This window comes from Catharus ustulatus, chromosome 14, assembly GCF_009819885.2.
Source record: "Catharus ustulatus isolate bCatUst1 chromosome 14, bCatUst1.pri.v2, whole genome shotgun sequence".
Classification (NCBI taxonomy): Eukaryota; Metazoa; Chordata; class Aves; order Passeriformes; family Turdidae; genus Catharus; species Catharus ustulatus.
This window is the reverse complement of record NC_046234.1, coordinates 6,510,841-6,526,540: the sequence shown is the minus strand read 5'-3', so window position 1 is coordinate 6,526,540 and position 15,700 is coordinate 6,510,841. Positions and strand designations below refer to the sequence as shown.

Genomic DNA, 15,700 nt, shown 5'->3' with positions numbered 1-15,700 from the left:
AGTGTTCAGCCAAGTTAAAAAGCACAGGGATATTTAAAACCACACTGCCCACAGGGCCCCTTGGAGCACAACTCCAATATTTTCACCTCAGACACCATTTCCACCTCCCTCAGCTTTACCAAGACCGGCTGTGCCCCTGAGCAGCCCCAGCACTGCCAGGGAATGAGCAGAGGGCAGCTTTAAACACAATTATTACACTTTTCTTCACATAGGAAAGGGATTGCTTTACCCAACAGGTGGGATTTAATAACTAAGGAAGGGAGAAGTACAACTATGAGGTTAAAACATGGCAGCACCTTATTCTGATTTGACTAAGTAAAACTTCACCTCACTTTTAACCATCTCACTGCTGGACAACTCATTTCATTTTACAGACAAACTGGCAGAAGCTGCTATTAATAAAGTAATCTGAAAATCTGGACCACAGCTGTTTTCCTTAAAAGAAATCAATGGCTATATCCAGTAAAGTCATTGTAGAAAACAGAAAGAGCTTCAACTCACAGCACAGTTGTCCAAAGACACATTCCCAGGCTGAATCCCTGTGGAGTCAATGCTGGACTGTGAATGCAGCACAAGGCACGTTGATGTATTTTGGTCACTTTATTAAATGAGATATTAAATAGTTTAAGTTTCAACTACTAAAACAGCACTTTGAATGGTGAAAACACAGATAGTATATCGTCATACTTGAATGCTTCTTCTCTTTTAAAAACACATTTCCAGTCCTTATATATATTACAAAACAGCCTTATAGGAAGAGGGGACACCTTCTCTATAGTACTTAAGATATTTAATACAGAACTTAAAAGCCATCTAATAGAAACAAAGGCAAGTCTTCACAGCTGTATGATTTCAGCAGCCAAAGCTGGTTGATGGACTGAAACATTACTATACAACTGGGACAAAACATGTACAATATCACAATACTAAGCAAAAACGCTTTACATCCAAAGGAATAAACAGGTTACAAAATGTGGATAATTTAGCAGGCAAAACTGTATTACAAGCAACATTTTAATTTGTCATCTTAAGCCATTTTTATCTAGTCAAAACATCTAAAACAAATATAAAAATGAGCCTTTTATTATTTTACTGATGTATGTTCTGTCTTTAAGTACTGGTTAAAGCCTGATGTTATACTCAAAGCACATTGTTATGCAGCTAAAATGTCGAGTGAGAAATGTAAGCAAAGTGGTCCAGGTTTTACTTCAATGCTTATCTCGGATTCCTTCTTGTGCATTAGTCTTCTGTTATCCATAGGTTTGTCCAGGATGAAATAAAATGTGCCTTTCAATGTTGCCTAAAACTTCCACATTTAAGTCTTTGAGTTACTGTAAAACTCCATTTAACATTCCCAGGTTTGGTAGAAATTACTTCTCTTATTCACAACACGTAGCAATATCGGTGACAGTTGCCCAGAGTACATTTGCCTTCAAATGTTTGTCTCAACGTCTCACTTTTGTCTCTTCTAGTGCCAGCACGTCTCTCTTTGCTCCCTCCCCCAGATCAGAGTTAATTGTAGAGCTGGCAGAGCACTAGAATACACTCAGGGTCTTTTGTGGTATCCTGTCATCAAAGAGTCCAGGACAGAAAGTTGTCAGCTGGGTTTGCAGCACCCAACCAACCTCTGTCCACGTCACAAACCAAGTGTCAGCCACACACCGACACAGCGTGGAACATCTGCATGTTCAGATGCAAAACTTGTCCATTCAGGGCAAGAACTCCAACTCCTGCAAGAAACTTCCCAGCAACCAAAATGATTTTAGTTTATGCCAGCATCAGAAGAGTCCAGCACAATCTGGAGCCACTGCCTCCAGAGCCCTGTGCTGTCCACACACCAGCACTTCCATGTTCCTGCCACTTACTTGTGCCCCCAGATTATCAACAGGGTTTTTTTGGGGGTAAGAATCAACCAAACTCTATGAAAAGGAAAGTCCTATTTGTATGTAATATGAACTTCACAAGCACAACAAGTGTGGGCAGAGAGTGATAATGGTATAGAATAAACCTGAAATTTATCTCTGGCCTACATTAAAAAAAAAATCCAAAACAGAACAAAAACAAAAGCAAGCTCTTTGTGTCCTAACCCATGTTTTCACACAGCTGAAGGGATGGGGAGGAGTGCATAACCACACCTCTGTCAATAAAGTCATTTCACGCTTCTGGCAGCTCTGGAAATTGCTACAGCACTTTCTCTGTATGGATTTTCAACCAGCAATGGTTGTGCCACGTTAAAGGGGGTTCTCTGACAAAGTCTGACCCTGGTCACCATCACCACTGCACCCCCAAAAGCCAGGAGCTGAATTGTGTTGGCCCGTCCCCCATCGCCGGCAATGGGAGGAGACAGCAGCACCAGGGGGAAGGAGACACCAGAAATGTGCTTTGTGCTGGACTCCAGGAAAAGCATCTCCCACATCACCAGCTGCTATTCCATCACTGAAAACAAGACATGGCAGCAGACTGGGGAAGGCCCAGTCATGTTTAAGGCTGGATGCACAGTTCCCTGTGCCTCAGAAGTTCAGAGCAGTAGTAAATACGAATATTGCACTCAGTTCTGTTTCAGGGAGTATTTTCAGCTCCTGTTCCATTCAGCACAGATGACCCATGAAGCAAACTAGACTATTTCTGTAACAACATTCCCACTAATAGAAAGAAATGGGTAAGCAGAAAAGTATTCCATAATTTGAGGAATCAACTCTAATCAAGAACTCAGCTGTTTACAATTCATATGTGTCAGACTGAACATACAGACCTGCAGTCCTTCCTAAGCTTTCCAAAGCTTTGTAGCCACGAAAAGCAAGTGTAGGAGTTTAGACAGGAAACCTGTGGAGATGCTACTGTAAGGGAGGACTTGTTTTCACTGAAAACAACTTGTTATCTCCTGTACTCAACATATGTAAGAAGATTCTAGGCAACATCACTGACAACAGGGAAAACATTGTGTCCTATTTAAACAAAGCTGAAACACTAGTATGGAACATGGCATTTAGGGGAGCAACCAAACTATTTTTAATTTTTTTTTTTTTTTACAGTTGAGTTCTGTTAGGCCATTGATTCCTAAAAAAATAAAAGTTCTTTCTCTGATTTTAACAATCCTTTAGGCTTTTAGTGCAAAATCACATTGATTTCCCTTGGGAAGGCCCTGGATTTTTGCCTCTCATTGGGGGTGGTGCTCGTTGTAGGGGTGGTGGCTGCATCCCACCAGACACTGACTGATACATTCCTCTCACATCTATGGTTGGGTAGCTGGAAGGATTCATGATGAGATTTGGAGGCTTTGGCATCATGAGGTGGCTCATGGCTGCTTGCTGGTAGGACATCTGCTGCTGCTGCTGCTGGTTGTACTGCTGCTGGAGCCGCCTGTTCATCAGGATCCTCTGGACACAACTGATTAACTGTGGAGGGAAAGCAGAGCTGGCTGAGTGCACCTCCCGTCCCCCTGCTCCCAGGATCAGGTTCAGAGCTGAAATCAATTTGTTAGGGACAGCATGGCTGGGGGAAAAAGCCCCATTGTTATCACCATCCCTAATGTGATGGCATTCAGCAGCCCATTACTGGAGAAACCATTTAGTAACAGCATTTAGGGCTCAGTTCTCCCGAAGACTTGGCTATTGTGTTGCAGGCAGCATTTAGGTAGGTTGCCATGGCAACATGTACTCTACCGTGAAATTACTGCCAGGTATAAGTTACATCATCATCTGTCAGGTACCATTCATCTTCCCTTTGAAAGTCCCGCCCCTGCACTGTCAGTGTTTGTTTGCCTTAGAGAAAACTCTTCCCTCTGACATCATCTGGGCAACTTTCAGATTCTGCAAAGTAATTTCAAGCTAAAACAACATTACCAACACTTGCTAAGATGTGTTTCCTAAGTGGCTGGCTGAGCTCTGGGAATCAGATTTCTCTTTACGCCTCATGGGCTCGCAGCAAAGCACTTCAGCTCAAAAACCTGGCGAGTGCTTTCTTATGAACTTCTCCCGTGTCTCCCTCCCTGAGGCTGAGCAATGAACCCCAGCAGACTGCTGACCATTCTGGGAGGGCTATTTATGTGCCTAAACATACACTTGTAGCTGAGGAATGAGCACACACAAGATCCTCATTGAAACACTGACAGTAGGTAAATAAATGTAAGAGATTTTACCATCTGCTGTTTCCCGAGGACGTCGTTGTAAATGGCTTCTCGGCGCTTCACATCCAGCTCCTGGCTCGCCTGTCTGTTCAGGGCCAAGGCCTGCACCTGGCTCTCTGTCAGGGTCAAGTTTTCTTTCCACTGAAAAGCAAAAAAACCCAAAACCTTCTTGGCACTGGTCATTTGAACAAAAGCCTGATGGTATCTGAGACCTTGTGTCTGCACCAAGAGTTAAACCAGCCCAACTTCCAGTCAGGGCAAAACTGCTTCACCACAACCAGGACTAGGAGTTATTAGTTCTTCTAATTTTCTAAATGCTAACTGCCAATTAGCAGTCCACAAAACACAATAACTACTTGCCTGTAATTGTTATTCTGATTTCCAGAAAAGCAGCATTTTCAGAGCACTGCAAATACTTACAGATCTGAACTGCCACTCCTGTAACACTGTGCCAGCTAAATATCACCAAGGGTTACTAAGGGATAAAGGTCACTGCCACCTGGAAATGCTGCTCATTAATAATGCAATTCATTAGCTGGATGACCATTTGCAGTAGCAATATCTTTGTCTGATAATGCTGAATGTTTTTCTCTCCTGATCTAAGCCCAGGGTTACCCATTGCACTCACTATGGCTGCAATGATGTCTTCAAGGGGCTGGATTCTTGCTGCAGCCACACTGTTGGTTGCTTCCACCACCTTCTCTCTTCCTTGATTAATGAGATCCTGAGAAAACACCAGAACATCAGTTATAAAGCACAGAAACATCAAACACATTTCTTCCCCAGCTTTCTCAGTCTTTCTCTTGTACATACCTAGACTTCAATTGCCTTTCTGCTCTCAATTTGCACAAGTCAATGAGTCTAAGCTGCCACCCATCTGAATTTCAGCACAGAGCAGTTGAACAACATGTATAAACCTGGCAATTTGTAGACAGCATTTGTAAAAACCTATTTTTGTAGCCACAGGTTTTCAGACCAGCACAAGGATGCTAAAAAAAAAATCTAAATTTTCTACCATACAGACTTGAAGATGTTACAGTTTCAAAAGTGGTAATTAAAGCCTGCAAAGCATGCAGGTGATGCTCCAGCATCCCAACAATCTGCCCAGGTATAGGTTTATATCCATACAAGTTAAACTTCAATAAAGTTAAATGCAGATCCCCCACCCACCCAAACCTCCAAACTGTTAAAAATACGAAGACATTTCAGAGTGACACCCACAATTTGTGACAGAAAGCCCCTGCAGCAACACAAGCATATTGTGCTCCTTACCTCCAGCTGCTGGTTACTCATTGCTGACAGAGCACCCAAATTGTAAGGAATATATGTCTGAGAGTTGAAGTTGGTGGGCATTGTGTTGGTCCCTGTTGGCATGTTGAAACGCATGGTCATGCCCTGGAAAACACAAAGTGCATTTGTCACTAACTCTGATCATTCTGTAATAACCACAGAGCCCCCAGAGAGAGCCACAGGCCCTGAACTTGATCGTGGAGGTTTCCAAACCTCAGCTCAGAACCCCATTTCAGTCACAGAGCAACCCAAGTCTTGAATAATCTATGGGTTTAGCTTGTCAATATTTGATATAAAAATGACCACAGCTGATTAGTACAGCTTAAGTTGGTTAAGAGAAATTTTTACTACTTAATTTTGAGTTTGACCAGCCTGTAATGCAATTCTGAATTAGCAAAATGCACAGTTTATTAGCAGGAATGTAAAGCTCATTGCCCATTTGGATTTCTCACAGGGAAACTTCAGATTTTACTCCTTATCTCCCTACTTCTTTTCCCTCCCCAAACCTTTTCATCAGTTCACTCAAGGTGGTCAGTGGCAATTTACACACCCACTTTTTTACTTTTAGTAGAAGGCTTTTGAGGGTGCCTGACCCACTGAAATCCAAAGGGTAATTTTGGGTAACACCAACAAATCTGAAGGAGAATTTCATCCTTGGTGGCACCTCATTACATTCCCTTATGACCCTGCCAAGGGTAAAGACAAAGCTTTTGTTTTAGCACCACAAAGAGCTTTGGTGCACCCCACACACCCAATGAGTGGGGAGAAATCACCATCAACTGGATCTGACACAATAAAGGGCATGGGCCAACTAAATGGGAGCAGGGCTCCACCTTGTTGTAATTTCACTGATTTCTGTTCTTTACTAAGTGTTGTTCTATATGTTAATGTGGGTATTAGCTAAGGAAGGTAACACTGTCACACAGAGCCCCTCACAGGGACACCCTCAAATGGGAAAATGAGGGATTACCCAGGACATCAGGTGAGTTTTATCATAAATTAGAAAAAAATGCAGATGTAAAAGTAACTTGTAATTAAAGTAGCAAAGCAAACACATAGAAAGAACCAGCATTGAAGGAGCAAAAAAGACACAGTATCTCCATTTTTCCCATGTCAAGATTTGCTTTACATATTTATTTCTTGGTCTGTTAAAAGACTTAATTACCCAAGACAAGCTGAAAAGGTAATTGTGACTCTAAACCTCGAAGGGTTATTTTCATATATATAAACCAATTAAACAGCTTTACCTTCTTTTCTGCTTCATATTCTGCCCAGGCTGCTTTCCTCTCTTCTTCAGTGAGCTCCTCTTCCTCCTTATGGTCCAGGAGTGAATCATGCTCGTGGTACCCAACTATGTACTCCTTGTTGATCTGCAGCAGCTCTGCCAGGATCGTGTCCTGCTCAAAGCAGGAGACAAAGGAGGAGTCACTCAGCAGCTCTGCCCAATTTGCTCCCTCCCCATTCACACACAGCAGCTCTGAGCACTCCACAGCACAATAAAACTTGGAAATCATTTCAAAGTACAATTTTCCTCAGAGGGAGAGCCATGGATTAACAATCTGTTGCAGAGATGACAGTCCAGTCACTTAATAAACCACAGGAATGCACTCAGATTCCACAACAATAAATGCACCTAGAAAGAATGGAATGTGCTCAGTGGCTTTTCCATTGCTTAGGCTGGAGAACAGACAGGACCCATCAATAAATCTGCATTTATTATACATAAACAGCACCTCTACAGCTTTCAAACACTGAGCAGTACTTTGGGACTAACCTTTTAAAGTTTGTTTAAAGTTAAAAAATTGGTCCCAAACTTCAAAAAAGTCAAAGCTTTTTGTCTGAAAGTCAAGGCAATGCTGCAAAAGATGAAGAAAAAGATCCCTACAGGACTATGAAAAACTCCTGCTGCACCTCAGGGTCTCCTTCTGTAGCGTCATTACTGAGCAGGGTTTTTTTACATGACTTGTGGCTGATGAACTTCATTAATTAAGGAAGCTCCAACACACCTGAGCATTCAGGCTAAAATTCCTAACATGAAAACATCACTGAAGTACTCCTGAGAGGAACCAGAGTCCAGGAGTTCTCTGAGTCCCTCCAGCCCAATCCTGCCCTCACTGTGCCAGGGTTTGCAGGAGCAGGAACCCAGCCCATCCCACCCTGGCATTTTATAATCTCAGCTCAACAGTGCCAGAAGAACAGCACCCACAAACAAGCAGATTTTTGCAGCCACTCTGGGAACTGAGTGTGGAAATCCTGACCTGTCACAGCAGCTGCACAAAGCTGTTTGTTTCTTTGGGTTTGAAAAGTTAATTACATTAACTAATTATCAATGAGCTGCTCTTTGTGCCACCCTTCTCCCATCTGGTGTGAATCATTGTCTTCATCACCAGCTCCTCCCAGCACAGCCCTCCAAATGTGCTTTAAATTACATCCAACTGGGTGTTTGCTTTTCTTTGTCTAAACTTTATTTTGTGTTGACTTTAATGATGGGAGTTCGAAAATGGGGATGTGGAATAAACTCACATTTAGTTCAATGTTACAATAAAAAATATAATAAATTCACCTCACACATAAAAAGCCATCAGAATAATTATTTCGTTATATTTGTTTAGCTTGTTGATAGAATAATGATTATCAGTTGGTTTGTCAGTTTTAGGACAAAATCTTGGTGATGAAGGAAAATATGAAGAGAGACTGAAAAAGGGGTTTGAATTTTAAAAAAGACATTTGTTTTTTAAAATCCTGATGGAAATGAAATGCTATGGAGAGATCAATGTATTAGAAAGGAAATCTTCCATGAAGAAATGCAAGTTAGGTTGCAATTCACAGGTTTTTCTCAACCAGCTGAACATTTAATACTGAAGTTAAAAACAATAAAAAATTAAATAAGAAGTAAATTCCCCTAATCCTGAGATCAAAATTCACCAAGCTGAACGGGAGTATGGAACCACAGCAAACCACCTGAGGTGGAGTATAAAATACTGATATACCATATCCAACTGAATCTGAACTCTCATTTCAATCTGCTTTTCCAATCTGCATTACATGACGTCAACTCAGCCAAGTTTTCAGCTCACATCAATAAAAAAGTGACTTCAAGTTTAATTCCCTGAATAAGGAATGAGAATGAGCCCAGGACAGGGGTGCAACAGCAGGGACACCCAGTGCCCAACATTTCCTTTGTCCAGCTCATGGACTGTACTTAGCTGTTCTGTAAATTATAATGTCCTTATTTCTATATTTCAATACAGCAAAGGTGATCAAGTGATCATTCAGCTTTAAGATATATTTTTTGGACTGAAACTGCAAAGCAGCCCTTTCCAGCTGGGCAGGGATAGGAGAGAATGAAATCAAGCAGTGGAATTAAGAGTAAATAATTAATGTCAAGCACATTGATATTACAAATATTCTGTTAACCCCAGGTATCTGCAGAGCTGAACAGCATAAGCTGTTCCAGAGGGGTGAGGGCAGAGCTCTGGAGTTGGGGCTGTAGCACCACAGGCACTTTTTCCATGAGAATCTCCACACCTCAAGGTCTTGTTGGACCACAGAGGGCAGAAAACTGCTGCTCCAATTAAAACTGGACATGAAACTTGGATAAACTTCCAGGAAAACAACAGAGTGCACATCTGTACTGTCATTTTTATAGAAAATAAAACATTCAACATCTTTTCCCCCCTTAACAGCACTGTGGAAGAAAACTGGTCTTGGACTCCAAGTTGGATGGTTGTAAAGCCAAAATTCTCAAGGATCTGATTTAAAATCAAGCAGGATTTTGTAAAACAATACAGAATGAATTCTCCTATCCCATTTAAAACACAAGAATGAAGTATTTGTTTGTGCTTACATCCAGAAGTTAAAAAGGAGTTTAGAAGAACCCCAGCACTCAGCTCTGAATTATTCCTCCTCAACCTATACAAATCCTGGCTGAAGGATTCCTGAACACCTTCCCACTGTGCAGCCAGGCAGGTTGCTCAGAAGAAAACCAATTATCCCCAGGTTTTTCCACATTCATGCTCAGATGGTTGGAGAAAAGATGGGACACATTCCCCTAATTCCTGTTCACAATTCTCTCCAGAATGGAGTTCTAAAAGCTGCATTTTCAAACCTCCTTGTCCCCATGACAAGGACTCTGCTCTCCCAAAGCAGGGCTGAATCTCCCCTTGCACTCTAAAATAATGTAAAAGCACAAAAAATGGTATTTTTACCTTGCCTTCATGTAAGAAGATCTCAAAGAGAATTCTTATCTCTAAATGCTGTGTAATCACTTTATATTACAATAAAATGCATTCGTATCCGAAGAATTTTTAATCAACTTATCAAAATGCTGTGTGTTGTTAAATTAATTGTTAAGGAGATTTATAACCAAGCTGAATCATGCAAGCTTTGTTAAAATCACACTGAAATAAGGAATATTAACTGAATTTATGACTGAGGAACCCTGCACAGATGAATTTACTTGATGATTTACAGCCTTTCCAGGCAAAAAGGAATTAGAAATCTGCACACAGCATGTACTGAGGTGCACACCTTCAAAAGGACAAAATACCATCCACTAAAACCATGAAAAAACACCAAAGTTATTCCAGTCCCCAGATTTGCTCTATTTACAGGCAGAAAATGGTTAAAACTTCATATTCAACCTCACACAAACCTTACATTGATGATGGCATTGATATGGAACTTAATATTCAAAACTGAGGGATGGAGCAAGTTCTGAGTTTGTAAACACATTCATTAACTGATTTATTTTTGTAACAGAAAACCAGAAACCTTCAAAATATAATTATTGCACTGGTTTTATCAATGTTTCAAGTAAACAGATTTGGTTGCTTCACAAGTTTCTGAGCTATTTTTATATTTTTTTAAATAAGTAGCAGCCATCAGCAAATGGTGATGCATTGCCTCTGGGTTTGTTGAGGCACAAATGCACAAAGAATGAAATAACTAAGAATGTAAAAAAGGATTAAATACTATTAATTATATAATATAATGCTCAGACACTGCAGAGTGAGCAAAACACAGAAATTTAACCAGTTCATGACCACTCCCTGACGTGTTCCTGCCAGATGCCAAGAAACAGAGAATTCCACAACAGCTGAAGGATGAATTAATTAGTCTTTAGCAGTCCACAAACACTATAAATGAAATATAAACCCACAGCCTAATCTTAAATATAACTTAGAGAAAAAGAATAAAACAATGGAACCAGTTCTTTTCCCTAATGTTTATTATTATCTAAGTGCAACTCTTCCCTTATCTCTACCAATGGTCCCCACAGGAAGTTAAACAGGGAACTAAAACCCAAAAAGGCCAAAGGAAAACATGGATTAAAATGACTCTTCCATGGCTGCATGCAGTAAAACTTCTATTCATTGAAAATGTGTGGAAAAGTCTTTCTTTGTTCTGACTTAAAAGTTGGGTTTTTTAATGAATATCTTTCATTGTGTCAACTACACTGAGGGGAAACTCCTCCCCCAGCTCATTATAGGATTTGTTGTATTAATTATGGATTTTATTGTGTTTCCTGTTATTCACCTCCACTCCAGCACTGCTCTACGCTAAAAACCTGCAACACCTTTAAACAGAGCCAGGTTGTTTCTCCAGCACAAAGCTCCTGCTGATGGCCACCACTCACTTTTGGCAGCATGGGAGTGTCCCTCTTCTTCTTCTTCTCTGAGTTGGGGTCATCCAGCAGGTCAGGCTCGAAGGTGTAGAGCTCAGTGAGCTCGTTCATGGTGAAATGTCTCTCCACCTGCTGCTGATCCACCACCCTGAAGGACAGCGACTGCTTCGTCACCTGCCGGTCGTAGATCTTGTCCTCCATGGTTCCCTGAACACAGACACACCCACTGCTCAGCCACAGCAGCACTGACAGGTAGGAAAGAACCAAAGTAACAACCCAGCTGTTCTGTTTGCCTTGTTTCCCTGACCCCTTTCAAGCCCTTTGTTTGCTGAGCAATAAAAGAAGAAACCTGCTGGAAGCAGCACAGCAGGAATGGTGCATGGCACAGATGTCATCTAGCTGTTGACTAGAGGAAGAAAATTGGTTTTTAATGGTGTTTTGAAGAGATCCAGTTTTGCTTCAATTCCCCAAAGTGGGATTATGACCAAAAAATGGCAATTTTCACAGCATGTACCTCATTTTGCTGCTTTGAGCAGCCTGTGAAAAGGAAAACAGATACCATATCACTGTGGTGGAGGGGAGAGGGGAAGGAAGGCAGTCAAGTCTAATTCACCACAGCTGTGTACAAAAAAATTAGATCTTTGATGAAAAAAAGGAAAATTACTTATTTTTTGAAAAAAAGAAAAGATGACTGAGAAGGACAAGAACAGCACAGCCTGTTCTGAACAGCCTAATTTAAAAAGGATATTGACAGTTCAAAAGTGCACAGAGAAAAGTACAAAAATAAACTGAAACACTGAAGAAAAACCCCATTTTTGACAGTAATGTGTCCCAGACAAGGATCTGCTTCAGCTGGGATGGAAAGAGTGACTTCATCAAGGGTTAAGTGCTACTGGGAAAGGTCTCCAGGCTGCTCTGTCACACCTGAGGAACCAGCAGCTGAAGCAAGGCACTTCTAACAGAAATAATAAAGCACATCTCAGTGTCCACCCAAGTTAGTACCCATCTTTAACATCTGTAGGGTGTGATATGAGTTTACAAGTCAGGACTGGATGCCTTTTTATACAAATTAACTTGTATCCATGTGGTTTCAGGGCAGTTGGACCATCAGGGTCTGCAGAAGGAGCTGCCCTGGGCAGGGCTGTTCCCTAACACCATCAGCACCCTCTGCAGGGACTGCTCCATTCAGGGCTTTTAGTGGTGTGCAAATTTAAAAGGCTGTTCTGAGTCTGGGTCTGGACATGTGAATCCCTGCTGGAATTCCAGAATTTGGGTTACACAAATCAGATAAGAGGGACTTTACAGGAATAATGTGTCATTTATTTGACCATTCTTTCCCTCATGAGCTGCTTCAGTGCCCAAACGCTGCTCCAGATCAGAGCTGCAATATGACTGACTCAACTTGGGTCACTACAAACTCCAACTCCAGCCCAAACGGGGACAGTCCCCACAGTGCCAGCTCCCAAATTTGACTGCAGGATGACACAGCACAGAAACTGCAGCCAGAAACATACCTGAGCCAAAAACCTGTACACAAACACAGGCTTGTTCTGCCCAAAACGATAAACCCTGAAGATGCTCTGGATGTCATAGGAGGGGTTCCAAGAGGCATCAAAGATGATGACTCTGTTAGCAGCCACCAGGTTTATTCCCAGGGAACCTGCTTTGGTGGATATGATAAAGAGGCGGCCTCTGGAACAGAGAAGAGTTGCAAAATTTGAGTGTTTTGGAAAATAATTGTTCCTGCATTGCTGGGTTACTCTGGGGTTGTTCACACACTGAAATAACTCTAAAACTTCATTAAAATAATACATTAAGCATAAAACAGATGCAGATTTTACAAGGACAACACTTTTAGCAAAACATAAACTCCCAAAAATACACATCAAGGCCTTCTGCAAATTAGCTGTTAACAAAAACTGGAAGGGAAGAAAAAAAACTTTGGGTTTTGCATTTTCAAGCTCTAACGAAATTAGTCACATCAAATTAAACCATAATTTTAAACAGGCAGATTCCATGCCATTGAAACTCTTTCCTGGCCTGCCAACTTTCAGGGTAACTCTCAATGACACTGTCTCTTTGATATATCTGGGTTTTGTGAGATTCAAAAAATCTCACTCAGGTTTACCCTGGAACCAGTTCTTGACAGACACTTGACAGAATAAACTATTTAAAAGTATTAATACGCATTAGTTCACTTAATTTAACTTTTTATTCTTCCTGCACATTATAAATGACTGCACCATGATTACATACTTTATTTTTTAAACAAATCTAGGAAGGTGAAGCTCCTTAACTTCATTCAAATACAAGTTTGTATCTCTCTATGTAAATCAGAGTTGAAAATCCCATTTTGGAGGTGCAGTGGAGGGCTGGGAGCCAATTCTGGAGGCTGCTAAAAGAGTTAATTTGCTTCTGAGTGCCCCAGGGACTGCAGCCTCCTGGCCACACCTTTCCTAGATCCTTGTATGCTTTAAGTAATTGCAATAAAAACTGTCTCTTATTTAAATTAGTTACAATCTAAAGGACAATGAAAAAAGGAAGGAATCACTGCTGAGTACAGTGGGATTAATCTAAAACCAATAACACATTGCTGCACGTTTTCTGTGTGAGCTCTGGTCATCATTTGCCCGGTCCTGAAGTCATTAAGCCAATAAAAGTAATAATAAATAGAGAACAAAAGAAAGAAAAAGGGAGAAATAAAGCATATATATGTCAGGAGAAATCTCACCTCATATTAGTTTCATCATTAAACTCCTCAGCCCATTTCTTTCTGGACTGAGCTGTGGTTGAGCCATCCAAGCGATAATAATCAATATTTCTGAACCATTTTCCTTCACCTGTAAATGCAACAGCTAAGTTAGGAAAAGGCTGATGGTGTAAATAACCAGACTGGTAACCAATTGGAAGACAGAAATTATAATTTAAAAAATTGTTCTGAGGTTAAATTTAATTATTTGAAAATACCTGAGTTTTTTTGGCAGGGGGAAGTCCTCTTATTTTTCCCACTTTCTAGCTGTATTTATAAATTTGCAGAGCTATTTCACTTGGAGCCAAAGTTAATTTTAGAAGTCCTAAAGATGTTGTTACATCTCATCTCTAGGTGCTGTAGCACTAATTGCACTCTTCCAATAGATCCAGGTAGGTTCACATTACAGCACCAGTGCCAGCCTCCCACACAACCAGCACTGCTAAGGCAATGCTCCAAAGGAGATTTCAAAGGTCACACTCATTTTGGAACTGAAATCCAGCAAAATCTTTGGGTTTAATTACCCTGTGAGTTACAGTAACTTCTTGTCAGACTGGGGGCAAAAATAACTACAGCTCATGGAGGATTTTCTTCTCTGCCCAGCTCACAGTAACCTTCCATCTTCTCTGGCCATCGAGGTGTATGTGCACAAAATCAATATCCCTGAGCCATCAATCATAAAGAAAACAACGTTTTTGGGAGCAGCACTGCTCAATTCAATCCATCATGAGGCAGATTGGTGAGATCTGTCAGGAAAGGTGAATCTTGCCATGCTACATCATCTAATTGCTGGCCAGACCCACCCAAAAGTCTTAAAACATGATCTCAGAATAAAGGCACAACTCCTCAAAAAGACACCTTGTAATGTCTGAGATGACAAAATTCAGAACAGAAACAGGCAGGAACAATCAATCTGTGAGAGACAGATACTGCTGATCTCCAATCTCCATCACTGAGCCACTTCTCCCTTTCCTCTAAGTGCAAACAGGTGGAAGAGCTGGATGAGAGACTGGAAAGGAAAGGCAGACTTGAAGAATTCTTCAATCCACATGTCCTGGGAACAAAACTCTGGCTAAGAAGGAACAGCACTCTCAGGAGCTCTGGGAACATCCTAGTGAGAAATTCCATGCCATTTGATCATCACTAGGATAATAATTAATTCAATACTTGCTCCCTATGAAATCCATAACCCAACCTGCTGCTGTATATGTAAAGCCTGAATTCACATTTTCCATATTTTCCATGCTGGTTTAGAGCAGCCTCATTTTCCTTCACTCTCTCTCTCCCCCAGGAGGAAGGATCAGGATTTGCCATGCACCAGAATTTAACAAAATGCCTTCTCTCAGATGTGAACATTTCATCTGCTTAGGCTACAACAAGCATAGATGATAGAGAGTGAAATCAGAGAGTCCACAATGGGCTCCTGCAGGGAGCCCAATAACCCTGCCAGCCTCAGGGACACTCCAGAGCATGCAATATCCCAGTGAAAACACTGATTGCAAACCCATTCCCTGGGCACTGAATAGAGACTTGTGAAAGAGTTCTGAGCACTGCAGTTGGTGAAGGAGACCCTCACCTTTGTAGATAGTAGGCTTATCTTTCTCAGATTTCTCCCTGTTAGCCAGCTCCAGGAAATCTTCTATCAAATCCAGAGATATTAGGGACTGGCTGAACACAAGGCTGAAAAAAGAAACAGGAAAACACAGAATTCATCTCTGGAGTTATTTTAATTCTTGTTCCTTCGTCCCTCTGGTAACGACCTTTGAGACAAACAGAGCAAGACTTCAGTGAAGCACATGCAGGTGTGGGAAGATCCCTGACAAAAATGAGTGTACCATGCTTGTCTGCTTCAGAAAACAGCCCCAGCAGAATGCAGAGTGGATGGGGAACACTGTCAGACTAATGCACT

The 15,700-nt window shown here is 41.3% G+C and overlaps 1 protein-coding gene across 2 annotated transcripts in view; it reads right to left on the bottom strand.

The window, feature by feature from the left end:
- Positions 1–585: 585 nt before the first annotated feature.
- The window catches only part of ATRX (ATRX chromatin remodeler), a 69,749-nt gene continuing 54,634 nt past the window's right edge, over positions 586–15,700 (bottom strand). For both annotated transcript variants that reach the window (XM_033072061.2, XM_033072063.2), the window contains 9 exons: positions 15,368–15,471; positions 13,774–13,882; positions 12,557–12,734; positions 11,055–11,249; positions 6,664–6,813; positions 5,399–5,521; positions 4,755–4,850; positions 4,139–4,267; positions 586–3,395 (listed from right to left, as the gene is read on the bottom strand). In XM_033072061.2, coding sequence (XP_032927952.1) covers positions 3,117–3,395; positions 4,139–4,267; positions 4,755–4,850; positions 5,399–5,521; positions 6,664–6,813; positions 11,055–11,249; positions 12,557–12,734; positions 13,774–13,882; positions 15,368–15,471 — 1,363 coding nt within the window. In that variant the 3' untranslated portion in view covers positions 586–3,116. The remainder of the gene's footprint in view (positions 3,396–4,138; positions 4,268–4,754; positions 4,851–5,398; positions 5,522–6,663; positions 6,814–11,054; positions 11,250–12,556; positions 12,735–13,773; positions 13,883–15,367; positions 15,472–15,700) is intronic.